Source organism: Varanus komodoensis, unplaced genomic scaffold (assembly GCF_004798865.1).
Source record: "Varanus komodoensis strain SLA01 unplaced genomic scaffold, ASM479886v1 scaffold44_3, whole genome shotgun sequence".
Taxonomy (NCBI): Eukaryota; Metazoa; Chordata; class Lepidosauria; order Squamata; family Varanidae; genus Varanus; species Varanus komodoensis.
In genome coordinates, this window is record NW_025336010.1 from 3924811 (window position 1) to 3940626 (window position 15816).

At 52.1% G+C, this 15816-nt stretch overlaps 2 protein-coding genes across 3 annotated transcripts; one reads left to right on the top strand and one right to left on the bottom strand.

Annotated features, from left to right (window-relative positions):
• The first annotated feature begins 3935 nt into the window (after window positions 1-3935).
• On the top strand, window positions 3936-4695 carry DUSP18 (dual specificity phosphatase 18). 2 transcript variants are annotated; one of them, XM_044444329.1, is made up of 2 exons: window positions 3936-4147; window positions 4279-4446. In XM_044444329.1, the coding sequence occupies exons 1-2, from the start codon at window positions 3983-3985 to the stop codon at window positions 4444-4446; spliced, it is 333 nt and encodes a 110-aa protein (XP_044300264.1). In that variant the 5' UTR covers window positions 3936-3982. The 2 variants fall into 2 exon arrangements, with proteins under 2 accessions (XP_044300264.1, XP_044300263.1); XM_044444328.1 differs by having other exon boundaries at window positions 3936-4695.
• Window positions 4696-5444: 749 nt separating this feature from the next.
• Window positions 5445-15816, bottom strand: LOC123030420 (synergin gamma-like). The gene is made up of 6 exons (XM_044444327.1): window positions 15776-15816; window positions 14682-14745; window positions 8474-8570; window positions 7146-7306; window positions 6454-6615; window positions 5445-6241 (listed from the first exon to the last, which is right to left on the bottom strand). The coding sequence occupies exons 2-6, from the start codon at window positions 14730-14732 to the stop codon at window positions 6131-6133; spliced, it is 582 nt and encodes a 193-aa protein (XP_044300262.1). The 5' UTR covers window positions 14733-14745; window positions 15776-15816; the 3' UTR covers window positions 5445-6130.

Here is a 15816-nt window from a genome sequence, read left to right on the forward strand (position 1 = left end):
GCAGTGCGCCACCACCCCAGGCAGGTAAGAGGACGAGTCCCAGGAGCCCGGGGTGCCAGCTCTTCCGGCGGCTTTCCCGGCGGCCTGCACTCAGAACTGGAGCAGGCGAAGCGTCTCCTGCCCTGGAGAGAAGCCCGCTTCAGCTGCTCCGCTTCTGCAGGCCCAGGCGCTGCCGTTTCTACACAAGGGTGGGAGAACAGCATTCCCTTCAAAGTGCACCCTGCACACCTGGCTCCTAGGCCCTTCACAACACACACCAAAAGGACCCCCTCTGAGGCTCGGGAGCAACAGGCCCACATCCCGGGATGTTCATGATCAAGTCCCACCCCAAGCCCACCAGGTCCATCCCTCCTTTCCTTCTTGTCTGCCAACTGATCTCCTCCTGCTCCCTGCCCACTTCCAGACACCACGGTGCTGCCTCATGGCTGAGTATGAGAGTAGTAATACTCTCATAAGGAAGTCCCTGGTTCAGATCTTGGATGATACTGACCTGCCTTGCAAGGCTGTTGTAAAGATTACGCAAAACATTTCGTATAAGAAGCCCTTTGACTGTTCCTAAGGGACAGAACGTTTGAAAAACTATCAGTCGATTTCCCTAGTTTGTTTTTTAAAAAGTACAGGCAACTATTTTGCACATGGGGGGGGGAGTCAGATTGCAGCCGTGATGTTGGGAAAAGGTACTAAAATGCTAAATACTAAGCCTCTAATTTCTCTTCCCAAAGTTGTCCAGAGCCCCTACATCAGCAAGATTTCCTACACAAGATATTAACCTACCTCCTCCCTCCAGCTCCACCCACATTTAGGAAGAAATGTTTGTCCCTTCTTCTGGATTGCTTTGCAGCTGAAACTCTTGAGGCGATCCACAGAAGCAAATGCATGTTTAAAACAAGCCAACAAACCTCTTTGCCCTTCTTTCAGGAAAAATAACTCTGCACATGCTCAGAAAACACAGCTCCGGGGATACTTTGCAAAGCCCCGAAGACGTGGCAACCCTTACACTGCGTGGGAAGCGATGGCGCGGGAGGCTGCTCGAGAAAGGAGGGCGTCGCACGCAACAGCCACCCCCCAGGACGAAAAGCGGACGGCGCCCCCTCCTCACCTGTAAAGCACCAGCACTTGGCTCACCCGGGGCTGGAAGAAAGTGAGGACGGGGCCGGAGCGTCCTTTCCCCTCGCCCGCCTCCATCGCGGTCCTGCCTGAGAGCCGAGCCGGGCCGGGCCGGGCCGGGCCAGCCGGGAGGGGAGTCACAATGGAATCGAGCTCCCGCGGTCGCCCTAGAAACCGAGCTGGGCTCGGAGCGTGGCCCGCGCCTTCCAGGCTGCTGCTGCTGCTCCCGAGGCTGGTGGGGGCGGAGGCGGAGGCGAGGCACCGCCACCGAGGAGACGCCGGGGCGTCGGGGGGGGGGGGTAAGGCGCTCTCTCCCCGCCGGGGGTGGAGCTAAATGGGAGGGCGGGGCTGGAGGGGCGCGAGCAACAGCGCCCGCCAACGTTTGGGCGGGCAGGAGGGGATGGAGCCTCCGGCGACAGGGGCAGTGTATCTCCGGATTCCAAGCCCTTGCGGAGGAGCGGGGCCAAGACTCGGGGAAGGCGCTTCCGAAAGGATTGCTCTCCTTTCCATGCATTCCCCAGGGCGGGCGTGGGGGTGGGGGTGGGGGTGGGGGTGGGGGTGGCCAGGAAGGTGGCCCTGAGTCTCCCCCCTCCCGCCGCAGTGCGCTTTCCTTCGTAGGAACTCCACACCAACTCCCATTTGGCAAGAAAGTCACGCTCGGAGGCATGTGAAGCGCCTGTGGAAGACACGCCCTCGAAAGGTACGGCTCGACCGCTAATCGCCTTGCGGAAGACAGTGCTGCGCCTCCTGCTGGGCAGGGACACCCAGGATCGCGCTGCCTCCCCTGCCGGCGGCACCCCTTGGATGAGCTCGTACCCTCTGGAGATCCCGCACGCAACGGCCAGCGACATCCTGTGTCAGGGAGCGCCATTCCACTACCATATGCATATCCCGCCTTTTTCCACTAAGGGACCTCAGGTAGCTTACTCTCAGGGGCTGGGAGGTTCCAGGACCAGGCAATCGAGCCTAAGGCCACGAAGGTGGCTATGAAGGGAAGGGCCTTTTCAGTGGTGGCCCTGCAATTGTGGAATCAGCTCCTCAGGGAGGTGTGCCTGATGCCCGCCCTTTATTCCTTCTGTCGCCAGGTAAAAACCTTGTTATTCACCCAATATTTTAACAGTCGATAGTATTTTGTCTATACTACATGATACTGCATTTTAGTGCTTCTGTACCCTGGATTAATTTGAGCATTACTTCTGTAGGTTTATTGTGACCCCATTGTTGCTATTTTAGCATATAAATTTCTTATTTATCTTTGACTGTACATTAAGTACAGGGGAGGCTAAGAGTAGGTATATGGCATGGATCAGGCTGTGTTTAATCTAACTGGGACAAGAAATATCCTCCATCAATGTTGCAGCATTCCTGGAACCTTGTCCCCAACACCAGGACACAAATTCGTTAGCACCAATGTTGCAAAATGCTTGCATGAGCAACTTCAATTCGTCCTCCGTGTGAGGCCCTCCATGATCCAATCGGTACTATATACCTACTTTGGGGCCACCGTGTATATTAAAGATGCTTTTTATTTGTGTATTTTGATTATGTAAATGTCCACAGTATCATTTTGACTACCGGGTGGTACAGAAATTAAATATCAGGGCAGGCCAGGGCTGAGAACTAAGGTGACCAGTGGGCAGGGAGCAGGTACATGAGCAAGGGAACCTGGAGAGGAGTCAGGAGCGAGGCCGGAACCCGATGTAGGAAGGATCGGGCAAGGTACGGGAGCTGAGCCACAGCCGGTGGGAAGCCCTCATGGCAAGAGGCATCCTGCCCAGGGCTCCCAGCTGCGGCCAGGGCCTGGGATGAGCCCTGCAAGCCCTGAGGTGAGCGTTTCGGCTCTGGCGACCGGACGGAGCCCCAGAGGAGTCAGTGACTGGCCTCAAAGCATCCAGGGAGCTCCATGCCAAGTGGGGCTAGATAGAACCTGGGCCTCCTGCCCCCCAGTCCGTGCTCTAACCGCGGCAGCCAGACTGGCCTGTGTCACCTGCGCCATATTGGCAGGCGGGGGCAAGGAGCCGCATGCTGGCCCAGGCACGGACCCACTTGGCTATTCCATGAAACCACTCGCTGCCCTCGTGATTTTGAGGGCAGCACGAGGCACCTCACGGCCCGCTGGCTTCACCTGATGCAGATGGAGGCTACTCCAAGGACGGGGAGCTACTGCAGGCCGGTCCTCTGTCTAGCCCAGTGACGCTGACAGGCAGTGGCTCTCCAGGGGTGCAAAGGGACCCATTTCTCTTCCGGATGCCAGCCTTGGATCTGCATGCAAAGCAGACACTCCAGCCCCCCCCCCCCAATCTGTACCCCCATCCCCCTGCAGCACCCCTCCACAATTGCCTTTTCACACCAAAACAAAGCATTTCTCAGCTTCCCTTCCCATGGGGGACAATAAATCCAGAAGGGCAAGCGATGCACCAGGTTAACCACATTATGGGAAGCTCTATTTGGGACAGTGGCCCGTTTTCAGTTCTCGCTCTCTCTCTCTTAGACATTATTGAAAGGTCCCGTCTATGATGTCCAAGGAGAAATCTTCCTGAATCAGTGTGACTGAAGGGTACTGTGGAGTCGATGCTGTTTGGCCAAAGATTTGTGCAGGTGCGGGCAGGGCAGCTGCGCCCCATGGAGACCATGTGCCAGCCTCCCAAATCACGAGGCCAGCGGGGGACATTTTGGGCCCCGTGCTTTTTCTTCAGACCCTCTGCTCTCCATTCCCAGCACCTTGAAACTGTGGTGCCAGCAAACCAAAAAGGGAGCAAACCAGAAACGCCTTTGATAGATGGCTTGGCTAAGGCCTCTCCTTCTCCTTGTATCTCTAAATGCAGCGAACAAGAATGACGCTTCCCATTGTGGCTGATGTTGCAAGTTCGCCTTAATGAACGCAGTGTTTGGAGCCATCCCCATCCTGTTCAGGCACCCGTCCGTCTACGGCCTGTCCCGGATCACCAGCAGCCTGTACATCAGCAATGGAGAGGCTGCCAACAACAAGCTGTTCCTCTACGGCAACCAAATCACCACTGTCATTAATGTGTCGGTGGAGGTGGTCAACACCTATTTCCCAGACATTTACTACATACACGTCCCCGTAACAGATTGTCCCACGTCCCCCCTTTACGACTTCTTCGACCCTGTGGCTGACAAGATCCACTCGGTGGAATTAAACCAAGGCAGGACGCTGGTGCACTGCGTGGCTGGTGTGAGCCGTTCTGCGGCCCTGTGCATCGCCTACCTGATGAAATACCACTCCATGTCCCTGGTCAACGCGCACACGTGGGTCAGATCCTGCCGCCCCATCATCCGGCCCAACAATGGCTTCTGGCAGCAGCTCATCCAGTATGAGCAGAAACTCTTTGGGAACACCAGCGTCAAGATGGTCCAGTCTCCGCTGGGGGTGATTCCAGACCTCTACGAACACGAAATCAGAGTCATGATTGCCCTGTGACCACCGCGGGGTGGCTGCTTTCCAGGCAGGAGGCACATTTGGAGCAAAATGAACGTCACCACTATCTTTAGTAAGTCTGAGATTTGTCAAACCCAGCACAGCGTGGAGCCTCGCAAGCAACCAGGATTTGTTGGTAAGGGGATGGCTCTGTGTGTTTTTCCTATAAATAAAGACAAGAAAAATTAGAAAAGAGACACACTTCAGTCTGATGCCTCATTTGCGCCTGGCGCTAAAGCAAATCCTTCAGGGATGCTGGAAAACTTCATTTTGGACAGCTGCAAATTCTGCTGCCTTACCCAGCAAAGCAGGCCATGAAGAGTGGCAGGGCAGGGGTGCAGCTGCCCCTGGAGGTAGCAGGCTCTAGCTTCTTTTGTCAGAATGTGCACACAGATTGTCTACCTCACCTTTTTGTTCCTGCTCAGAAGGGATAACCCTGATCTTCCCTTCCAGGGGCCAGGGGGAATCTTCTGGCTTGCAAATAGCACTGAGCCATGGTGTGGTTTCCATAATTCTGGCTTCTTGTTCTGCCTCGGTCTATTTCTGCAAAGCCACCGTAGGATGTTGATCGGTTACAAACCACACCTAGAGCCTCACAGATGGGTTTGCACATTCACCGCAGCTCACCGTGGCACCTCCAGGAACCATCTCGAGCGTTCCAGTCACAACTGCAGCCTGATGGGTTGCCACAAGAGCAGCCGAGAAATGAAACCACTTTGATGGTGAAGGGGGCAAGAGAGAAACAAACCAGAAGTAGAGGAAACAAGCTACGTTTTGTTGGTTTGTCCATCTGCAAGACAATTTATAACTAAAGTAACAAACCATAGTTACAATAAGCCGTGGCTTACTATAACTTGTGAAAGTAGGCAATGAATGGGAAGGTGTTAGGATAATGGAGTGAATGACACGTGGCACTTATATTTTATTAAAATGTGTTCAGTTAAACATATTAGGGTGCTTCTATTTCTGGGGGGTTGCATTAATGAATCACACCCTGCTGTTTTCTTCAGCACCCTACCCTGATCATATTTCCAACTCGAGTAGTGTAGCAAAAGAAGATTCTGGCTGTAAAATTACTCCAAAGTACTGATTGGAATACTGCCTGCCAACAGAGTCCTCTCCGGTCTCTCTCGTACTGCAATCCTGTCCTGCACACCTGGGAATAACGCCAGTTGAGCACAGTGGGGCTTGCTTCTGTGCAAGGCTGCAGAGGATCCCACTGTCCACAGAGCCCTGACTTCGTGTGTTGAGCCTCCTGCTTCTTCCCCTGCAGAGTTTTTTTTAAAATATTGCAAAGCAATCCTGAAAAAAGGGGAAGCACTCTTCGAATATATGAAAAGTGTGCTGCATTATGTACTTTCCACAATATCCTGTAAAAATAAGAGCAGTTTGATAAACGGAAAGATCCAAGCCTGTTTCCTCATAGTTGCCTTCAGCTTCTCCAAAGAGGTTTTTTAGCTCAGGAGGCAACGCCTGCATTTCCCAGCCACGCTGTCCGAGGGGTGAGGCAATTCTGATCCTGGGAGGGGAGAGGAAGCCTGTAGAAGACTGGAGTTTACTCTGAAGCTTGGAGAAGAAAAGGGGTCACGTCTCTCTTGGCAGAATGGAATCCACACAGTTCAGCCAGAAATTGGCACAGCCGGCGTGATAGTAGCTACCCTGGTGCATCACTGGGTCAGAGTTTCCAGCATGCGCCTAATGAGGGAAATTAAAAAAGAAAAGGCAATGAACAACGGGCCACGCTAAGCAAATGTCACATTTGCAATAACTGAGGAATTGGCTGGGAGGTAGAATTTATTTGTATGTATTTATTACTTTAGTGGGATGGCTGTATTTGCAAACTTCTTTGGAAATTTGACTAGAAAAACAGCATAAATATTTGAGGTAAATAAACCACACAGGATTACCTCTGGCTGCTGCTTCACCTCCGTTAGACAAACCCCACAGGCTTGACTGGGTGCAGGGCCAGGAACTGATGGGCAACCAGCGCTTCCAGCCGACGGCTCCCAGCCCTGCAAAGTCTGAGGCAGAGTCAACAGGACAAAGCTGAGTGCTGAGCCAGCCCTCCTCTTCTCCGCAAGCACAATCAGGAGAGGAGAGGAGAGGAGAGGGTGGCATTCAGTTTCAGAAAAAAGGACTCCAACAGAAAGATCCACACTGGGGGAGCAGGAAGGCATGCAAACGTGGGGGTGTTTTGTCCCCCCTTTTCTAATGCACTGTTCTATATAGCATCAGTTTTAACCCCGGCATCCTGAAGTAAGAGTTATTAATTCATCTGAAATGCCCCATTCAGACTGCTATTCGAAATTAATCCCTGTCAAATCTGCCCGCTCGAAATCCAGCCCACTTCTTTCCAGATCCATTTCCTGCTCTGCCACTAATGACAAGACCTGCCCCACAGTTTTGCAGGCCAGGAAACACCAGCAAAGAAAAGGCTGCTTGGTTCTAAAAGAGCCTCAGTACCCCTCTTGGTGCCCCTCCAAATACGTTAGCTTTTAGCAAAGTGGGGGAGTCACTTCCTGCAGAAGTAGCTGCCGGTGCCCCCATTTTTCCTTCCCCTCTGGGGCACTCATTCTGCACACAGAGGAGAACCCCTTACCAGCAGTGGGAACACAGACTGCCCAAGCACAAGGAAGGACAGTACATTATTCCAGGCCATGTCCACTTCACGCAAAGTGTGTTGCAGCAGCTCACTCGCTAGTTTCCGAGCCTTCATCCCCTCTTCCAGGCGCCTGGAGACACGGTACACCTCTGACAGCCCTGCACCAAGAAGAAACCATGAGGGGAGGCGCATCTAGACGACCCTGAGGCATGAGTGAGCAGGAAAGCAAGCTCCAGATGTTTTGGACTTCAACTCCCAGAATTCCTATCTGTCAGCCATGCCGGTGGGGGCTTCTGGGAGCTAAGCCAAGTTCTCCAGCCATCTTCCTTCTGTCCATCATGGCTCTAAGCCTTCCCCAATCCAGCAGCCTCCAGATGCCTTGGACTTCAGCCCTGGCCAGCACGGCCAATCACTGGGAATGCCAGGAGGTGTTATCCAAGCCACCAGGAAGGTGCCAGGGTTGGGGAAGGGTTACAACAAGAGGTTAGGTACGCCTACCACAGAATGAGGGGCCTGAAGAGGTCAAATGCGCTGCCCGTTTGCAGCAGGCAGAGCGCCAGGAAAGGCCTCCACTGAGCAGAGCCCAGCTCTGGATCCCACGGTCCCAGACTTTACCTGCACCGCCTCCAGGCGGGAGGGGAAAACCCTTCTGGGAACTCTGGAGAGCACCTGCCCGTCGGCACGTAATTCTGAGCCAGGTGGCCCCATGAACTGGCTCAGCAGAAGGACCTTGGTGATGCCCCCGTGTTGAAAGGACGCCCTGCCTGCAGAAAGCTAGCAAAGCAGGGGAAAAGCCAAGCTAGAGCTCCTCGCAAATAACCTTGTTACCTGTTCATTTTGTCTGAGGCTGATGGAAATTTTAAGATGGAAGAGCATTCAGAGCAAGCAGTTCCACCTGCGGTGGTTAGAACATTGGGTAGGGCTGCCAAGCCCAACTTTCAAGTCCATGCTGGACCATGGGACTCACGGAGGGGCTCGGCCTACCCCACCTCACGGGGTTGTTCTGAGGGGCAGTGCAGGGGGGCAGGCAGGATCATGTCCTCGAGCTCCTTGACAGGGACTAATCTGCCCCACTTCCACTCATCTCCTTGGAAGAACATGCTGACGGCTTGGGCCGGATGGTACAGCCCTCTCAGAGCCTCTCGGCAGGGTAGCTCCTGCTTAGGAACCCAGAACAATGCATTCTTATCATTGAATTCGGACTTGGGGTTGGGTTAGTCAGGTCAAAGGCCCAGAAAGATCAGGATGGAGAGCGCACATCCAGGAGAACAGGAGAGACCACAACACTGCCAGGCCTTTGTTGTGAACAGACACTGGTGCCGTACCCAGGATATACGCCGTCCCCGGAGCCGACAGCAGGACCTCCTTGCACACGGACGGCTGGCTGGTGCTGGCGAAGATCTCGCTGCCCTTCCCAATCACCTGCAGAGGAGACGGGGAGACGCGTGAGCAGACGGGTGGGACGGGTGTGGCAGAGCCAGTGGGGAGGATGAGGATGGCCGGCTGCAGGTGGCGGCGGTGGGGCCCTCAAAACCCCAAAGCCAACCCTGATCGTCACCGCCCCACACCAAGGCGCCGATCCCAGCTGCGACTCATCCCGAACTTACTCTGCTCTCCCTTGGACCCAGACTGGCACCGCTCCCGTTCCATGGGGAAAAGCTCAGCCGGGCTCATGCAGCCTGGGAGCAAGGACCTGTGGACTGTGGTCATGATCCAACCCTAGCACTGCACCAGGAACTAAACAGGAGAAAGGGTCCTGCTGTATCTGGCATCTCGGGTAGAAGCATCAAAGTGCAAAGAAAGGGGAAAGCAAGCCATCTCCTACCAGAAACCTGGCAGGGACACTGCTGGGGCAACCAGCCCCGTTCCTCCTGGGGTCCCCCAGATGTGTGGGGCTGCAGCATGCACTGGCAAATGGTGGGTTTTCCTGTGCAGCACATCTGGGGGCAGGCCCTTGGTGGGACAAGGACAGAACCAAGAGCAGCTCTGGGCCTTCATGAGAAGTTCGGGGCCTGCTCCGAGGGCCACCTCCTGAAACCAGCATGGAAAGAGGGGAAAGGCCTTCTCCTCCTCCAACGAGAGCGTGACGAAGGGGCCTGCCACGCAGCAGGACTCCCGCTCCCGGGCCTCTCTCAGAAATGCAGCTGTGACCTCATCCGTGGGAGCAGCAGGGCAACTGGTGGGCCTCCCTTGCTCTGGTGAGTGACCAGGCGGATAACACGGCTTCCCAGTTTTACAGGTTCTGTGGCACGAGCCAACTGGCCATCAGAAAATGAGGAAAGGAATCAAGTGGAGGCGAACGCTTCTCCCCTTTCCTTTGATGCGGTTCCACTTTCATGCCCACAGTGGAAATGGTCACACTGCTTGGCAAATGCATTGCCCCACGACTTCCGCATTGCTGGGCAGGGACCCTTCCTGGCTCTGCCTGGGGATGCCGGGGACGGAAGCCAGTGCCCTCTGTAGGCAGCACCTGCCACGGCCCGGCTCTGCGCCAGCTGGGGCAGGACCGGCTGGTGCTGCCATCACAGTGAAAGCCAACCAAGCTGCCACGGTCTGGCCATGCCTAATGCAGAGGGCAAGAGGGGAGGCCCCGGAAGGCAGCAGTGCGCAGCAGCATCATGCGGGCTCTTTGGACCCACTTGGTGCCATGTTCTGCGCACAGACGTGCTGAGCTTGGACAGGCCAAGGGCTACCTTGTCCTTCATTACTTGCAAGCGCTGCCCTGGTCTGCTCTCCAGTTTTAGGAATGCAAACATCATTTGGCATTTTTAATTACAATTTTGAGAAGTGCAAAGATGATCCTGAAAATGTGTTGATGACACAGAAATGCAACACAGAATTGAGGAAGGTGGGGCCAGCCCTACCCTTGGGCAGCATGAGGCGCCCACCTCAGGCAGCAGAGGCTGGCAGGCAGGACAGAGGGCAGCCAGTGTTTGGGGACAGACTTGTCTTGCACGCCTTGAGCCTGGCAAAGGATGCTGCTGAAATCCTGACATCAGCCACCTTCTGCACCTGGAATGGAACGAAGGTGCCCTCTTGCCCTCTTCCTCAGGCAGCGAAGCGCACTGGGGCAGCAGGCTGTGCCGGGAGGCTCCGAGAACGTTTCCTTGCAGGGCTGCCAAGCAGCAGCTCATCCAGTGCTTCGCATCTTTGTTCCTCTCTGCATAACCACCCCTTCTCTCTGCCTCCCACTCTTTCTCCAGCACTTGCCACAGGCAAAGCAAACAAGGAGTTGGAAACACAGGCCTTGAAAGCAGAGAACATTATGCAAGGCATAAACGGCGTTTTCTTGAAGGGTGCCAAGTCCCAGGAGAACAGACGGGAACAAAGGGGATGACCCAAATACAGGCCACTGTAGGTGCCATTTCACGGCCTGACCAGCAGGGGGAAGTCGACTGCAGTCGGATGGAAAGTAGTAATCCCGCAATCCGCGCTAAGCGCTTTATATCCATTAAAAAGCGGGGGAAGGCAACGAAGGATATCCATGAGGACTGCAAAGCAAGATAAATGTAACTTCTAAGAATAGCTGGAAGTGGGTTCACCACTGCCCAGAAGCCGCCTTAGGCTGGCCGATATCAACTGCCGTCTTCTGGGCTGGAGGCTGTTTTCATTTTATTGCCGTTGTGTTTAGTTGTGTTTTACTGCACATGTTTTATTCTTTTAGGGCACATGGGTAGGCAGCAAAGGAGCCCTCTGGTTCCCAGCAATATGGCTGGGGAGTGTGGGAGTTCTAGGACTTTTTCTGTCTAAATGTGCATGGAACCGCATGCACGCATTCCATTTTGGATTGTAAATCGGAGTGGGAGGAAAACAGAGCATACCAATGCGAATGGGAGGAGGAGGCAGGACTTAGGTAGTTGATGTGGTATACGTATCCTCCTTCTAAAGAGCTAAGGGTGCAGTGAAATATCCGGAGCTGGGGTAGGCAGGAGTTCCAGGTCGGGCACTGCTGGACATGGGCTGGTGAGCAGGACCGAGTTTCCGACTGGGAGGGGCTCTTCCATACATAAAACTGCAACAAGCCACAGCAGCCGTTCTTAACCAGGCCATTCTCATTTTTGCATCACTGTGTAACTGTAAAAAGCATGAATGAGAATTTGCAATTGCAAATACCCATTGAAATACATTTTCTCTCAAAATACATATTACTAAACTGAATGGCGGGGGAGCGTTAAGATGCCTGCACCCGCACATTTGGGACCTGTGAAAAACAGTAGCTAATTTAAGTCCCAGTGCACCTATTTGTGTGTAATCTGGACTGTTTGGGCAGAAATCCTATTCTCCAGGAACTGCTACCATGAAGTGCTCTCCAGACAAGACCTTCCTCATGCAAGTACCTACCACTTTTTTTGGGGGGGGAGGCTACATGAAGGCATCCATCAGCACCTACCCATGTTTTCCTATCATTTAGTACTACCTGTACAGGATAACTAAAGGAACGCCTGCAGCCATATTTGCCCTCCCGCCCCTTGAGATCAGCAGCAGAGGCTCTCCTCCGGGAACCCTCCGTGACAGATATTAGGAGAGTGAGTACCTGGAGGAGGGCCTTCTCTGCAGTGGCGCCCCATCTATGGAATGCACTCCCCAGAGAGGTCCACCTGGCGCCGTCATTATTTGTATTTTGGCGCCAGGCCAAGACCTTTTTATTCAAACATGTTTAATATTTATATATTTTAATTGTGCAGCCAATGTGTTTCCAGGTTTTAATTGTAATTCTAATTGTTTTATTTGTTACTTTTGTGAGCCGTCCCAAGGCTATGTAGCAAAGGGACGGCATATAAAAATTTTAAATAAATAAATAAATATTCAGACTTAGAGTTTTTTTTCATTTTTTTTTTTCAGAAAAAAATGAGGGAAGAAGAGATTGAGAAAACACGGGATGGTCACAAATAGAAGCTAATACTATCTGGACCTCCCATAAAATTCTATGAATCAGGCAGTGTGATTCTGCAGTAAAAACTAAACAAAAAGGCCTACATCAGAAAGCACCCAACAGGAGGCATTTCTCGTGCACGGAATGTCCTCTCCTCATTTTTATGGGTTCTTTGGATGACATTGTGACTCATCAATTTCACTTCTGTGTCTAAAGAGGATTTTTTAAAAAAAAAGAGCAGGGAAGATGCATTAATAGTGAAGGTGAAAAAAAAATGCTTTTTCTACCAGCCTACAAAATTTGGTTTGTGCTATTCCACTACAGAATGCAGAATTCCAGAGAATAGCTAGAAGAGATAAGAATGCCTTCTTAAATGAACAGTGCAAAGAAATAGAAGAAAACAATAGAATAGGGAGGACCAGAGATCTCTTCAAGAAAATTGGAGATATGTAGGGAACATTTCATGCAAAGATGGGCATAATAAAGGACCAAAATGGCAGGGACCTAACAGAGGCAGAAGACATTAAGAAGAGGTGGCAAGATTACACAGAAGAACTATACAAGAAAAGTCTTAACATCCCTGATAACCACGATGGGGTGGTCACTGACCTCGAGCCAGACATCCTGGAATGTGAAGTCAAATGGGCCTTAGGAAGTCTGAGCAACAACAAAGCTAGTGGAGGTGACAGTATTCCAGCTGAGCTATTCAAAATCTTAAAAGATGATGCAGTAAAAGTGCTACACTCAATATGCCAGTAAATTTGGAAAACTCAGCAGCGGCCACAGGATTGGAAAAGGTCAGTTTACATTCCTATCCCAAAGAAGGGCAATGCCAAGGAATGTTCAAACTACCGCACCATTGCACTCATTTCACATGCTAGCAAAGTGATGCTCAAAATCCTACAAGCTAGGCTCCAGCAGTATGTGGACCGAGAACTACCAGAACACAGGCAGGATTTCGAAGAGGGAAAGGAACTAGAGATCAGATTGCCAACATACGCTGGACCATGGAGAAAGCTAGGGAGTTCCAGAAAAACATCTACTTCTGCTTCATGACTATGCTAAAGCCTTTGATTGTGTGGATCACAACAAACTGTGGCAAGTTCTTAAAGAGATGGGAGTACCAGACCATCTTATTTGTCTCCTGAGAAACCTAAATGCGGGTCAAGAAGCAACAGTGAGAACTGGACACGGAACCACTGATTGGTTCAAAATTGAGAAAGGAGTTCGGCAAGGCTGTATACTGTCGCCCTTCCTATTTAACTTATATGCAGAGCACATCATGAGAAAGGCAGGACTAGATGAATCACCAGTTGAAATTAAGATTGCTGGGAGAAATATCAACAACCTCAGATATGCAGATGATACCACTCTCATGGCAGAAAGTGAAGACGAAAGAGCCTCTTGATGTGGGTGAAGGAGGAAAGTGCAAAAGTTGGCTTGAAACTCAACATTAAGAAAACTAAGATCATGGCATCCAGTCCTCTCACTTCCTGGCAAATAGATGGGGAAGAAATGGAGGTAGCGACAGATTTTATCTTCCTGGGCTCCCAGATCACCACAGACAGGGACTGCAGCCAATAAATTAAAAGATGCTTGCTCCTGGGGAGGAAAGCTATGGCAAATCTAGACAGCATACTAAAAAGCAGAGTCATCACCCGGCCAACAAAAGTGTGTATAGTCAAGGCTATGGTTTTCCCAGTTGCAATGTATGGCTGTGAAAGCTGGACCCTAAGGAAGGCTGAGCGCCGAAGGATTGAGGCCTTTGAATTGTGGTGCTGGAGGAGACTCCTGCGAGTCCCTTGGATTGCAAGGAGATCAAACCAGTCAGTCCTAGAGGAGATCAACCCTGACTGCTCTTTAGAAGGCCAGATCCTGAAGATGAAACTCAAATACCTTGGCCACCTGATGAGAAGGAAGGACTCCCTGGAGAAGAGCCTGATGCTGGGAACAATGGATGGCAAAAAATGAAGGGGGTGGCAGAGGATGAGGTGGCTGGATGGAGTCACTGAAGCAGTGGGTGTGAGCTTGAGTGGACTCTGGGGGATGGTGGAGGACAGGAAGGCCTGGAGGAATGTTGTCCGTGGGGTCGCGATGGGTCAGACACGACTTCATGACTAACAACAACAACAACATTATTCCACTACACCACACTGCCACCTAGAGGTAATGTAGTAGAAAAGCAAGAAGGGGAACTTCAGGTAGTGTTTGACCTCAATTCTGCAATGAAACTGAAAGTAGATTAACAGCACTGCATAGAAATCTCTGCATCTCGGAAAACTGTCTTATTCTACACAGGCACAGATTAAAGGGCGCAAAAGAGCTGGTCTCCCATTTGTGATCCAGCCTCTGAATTAATTTAGCTTTATGGCCAAGACCGACTTATCAAAGTTTATTTATTGTTGTAAGCCGCCCCGAGGCTTCGGCGAATGGGGCGGCATAAAAATGTTTTAATAAATAAATAAATAAAGTAAATGTGACTGAGTGGTGTATTTCACAGCACACCTGCAGGAAGCTAAAATACTCTCAGATCCGGGCTGGCATGCAGGGGTAAGTTCAGGTTACTGGCAGGAGGGAATGAGAATCACTGCAGGAAGCAGGCTGAGAGATCAGAGAGACAGAAAACCAGGCAGTGAGTGATTAACAGAGAGACGCATTACCTTATGGATCTGCTGCAGGCATCGCATGAGACGGGCAGTCTCAGGATCCATCTGCCACAGCACACTGGAAATGAAGAAGAGAGGTGGCAAGAGCCACATGGCATTGCTCAGCCAGCACTGCTCACCTCTGTGCAAGCACAAGTGTTCCCATGGCTTTACGCTTCCCAGAGAGCCTTTGTCCCCGACAGTCATGTGTGCCATGCATCTCTTCCAGGTGTGCCCGTGGGTGTCAGGGAGAGCAGCACCCCAAAAAGAGAAAAGACGCAACCCTTCTACAGATTTGAAAGGGTGCCTGTGAAGGCTTGGAGGCACGCAACTCTGGAAAGACTCTGGAAGTGGACGGGCGCCCATGCAAGCGGATGTGGCAGTACTGTGCCAGCTCAGGGGTCTTTCGTTTGGTTTAGTTCCGAAGTCGTGCCCGACCCTTCACGACCCCATGGCCACCCTTCCTCCAGGCCCTGGGCTCCTAGGGGACGTCAGAGGAGACCCTCTCTGTGGGCTGCTCTTCCCTGAGCCACGGAGCCCTCCCTTCCCGCCACCAGTGTCACCCGTTTCGGTTGTCTGCAGCAAGCAATTTGGGAGGGTGAAGCGGGGAAGCGACGCCTTGGTCGCAGGCAGGCGACGCCCCCCCCCCCCCCCGCCGCTGGGAGAGCGCAAGTATCTAAAGTTTTCCATGGGACGCATATCAACAGCCGCGCATATTTGCAAAGGGTGTAGTTACAGACAACGTATGAAAGCTGGCAACTAAGGGCGCTTTTTTAAGCAAAAAAGGGGGCTGCAGTTGTGCTGCCTGGAGCATGCTGGGAGTTGCACGCTTTTCCCTGCCTAAACAGGACCGTGCTTTAAGTAAAATACTTTCCCCTGATCTTTATAAGCCACCAAAAACAGGATCAGCTTTTCTTTCCTTCTTCCCAGCACTTCTGTCCTTCTTCCCTTTGGAAGGAGAGCCACTGCCTGATAGCTTGTTATATACAGCAGAGCCCGATCACACACCTTTCCTCCGTATTACCCTAAATTTCACTTAACACCAACGCACGATCCTACAAAGGGAAAATCCGCGGCAGTTTGGGACCCCCGGCAAATCCTCTGCTTACCTGGCGGTGCATGAGACGTGGCTGCCCAGCCTTCCTCCCAA

Bases quoted from the DNA above. Each gene is read 5' to 3' on its own strand.
- LOC123030420 (XM_044444327.1), bottom strand. From the start codon at position 14,732: ATGGATCCTGAGACTGCCCGTCTCATGCGATGCCTGCAGCAGATCCAT. The intron at 8,571-14,681 runs GTAATGCGTCTC...TCTCCTCTGCAG, and splicing joins GCCTGCAGCAGATCCATAAG to GTGATTGGGAAGGGCAGCGA. The intron at 7,307-8,473 runs GTACGGCACCAG...TTCTTGGTGCAG, and splicing joins GGGGACGGCGTATATCCTGG to GGCTGTCAGAGGTGTACCGT.
- DUSP18 (XM_044444328.1), top strand. From the start codon at position 3,983: ATGAACGCAGTGTTTGGAGCCATCCCCATCCTGTTCAGGCACCCGTCC.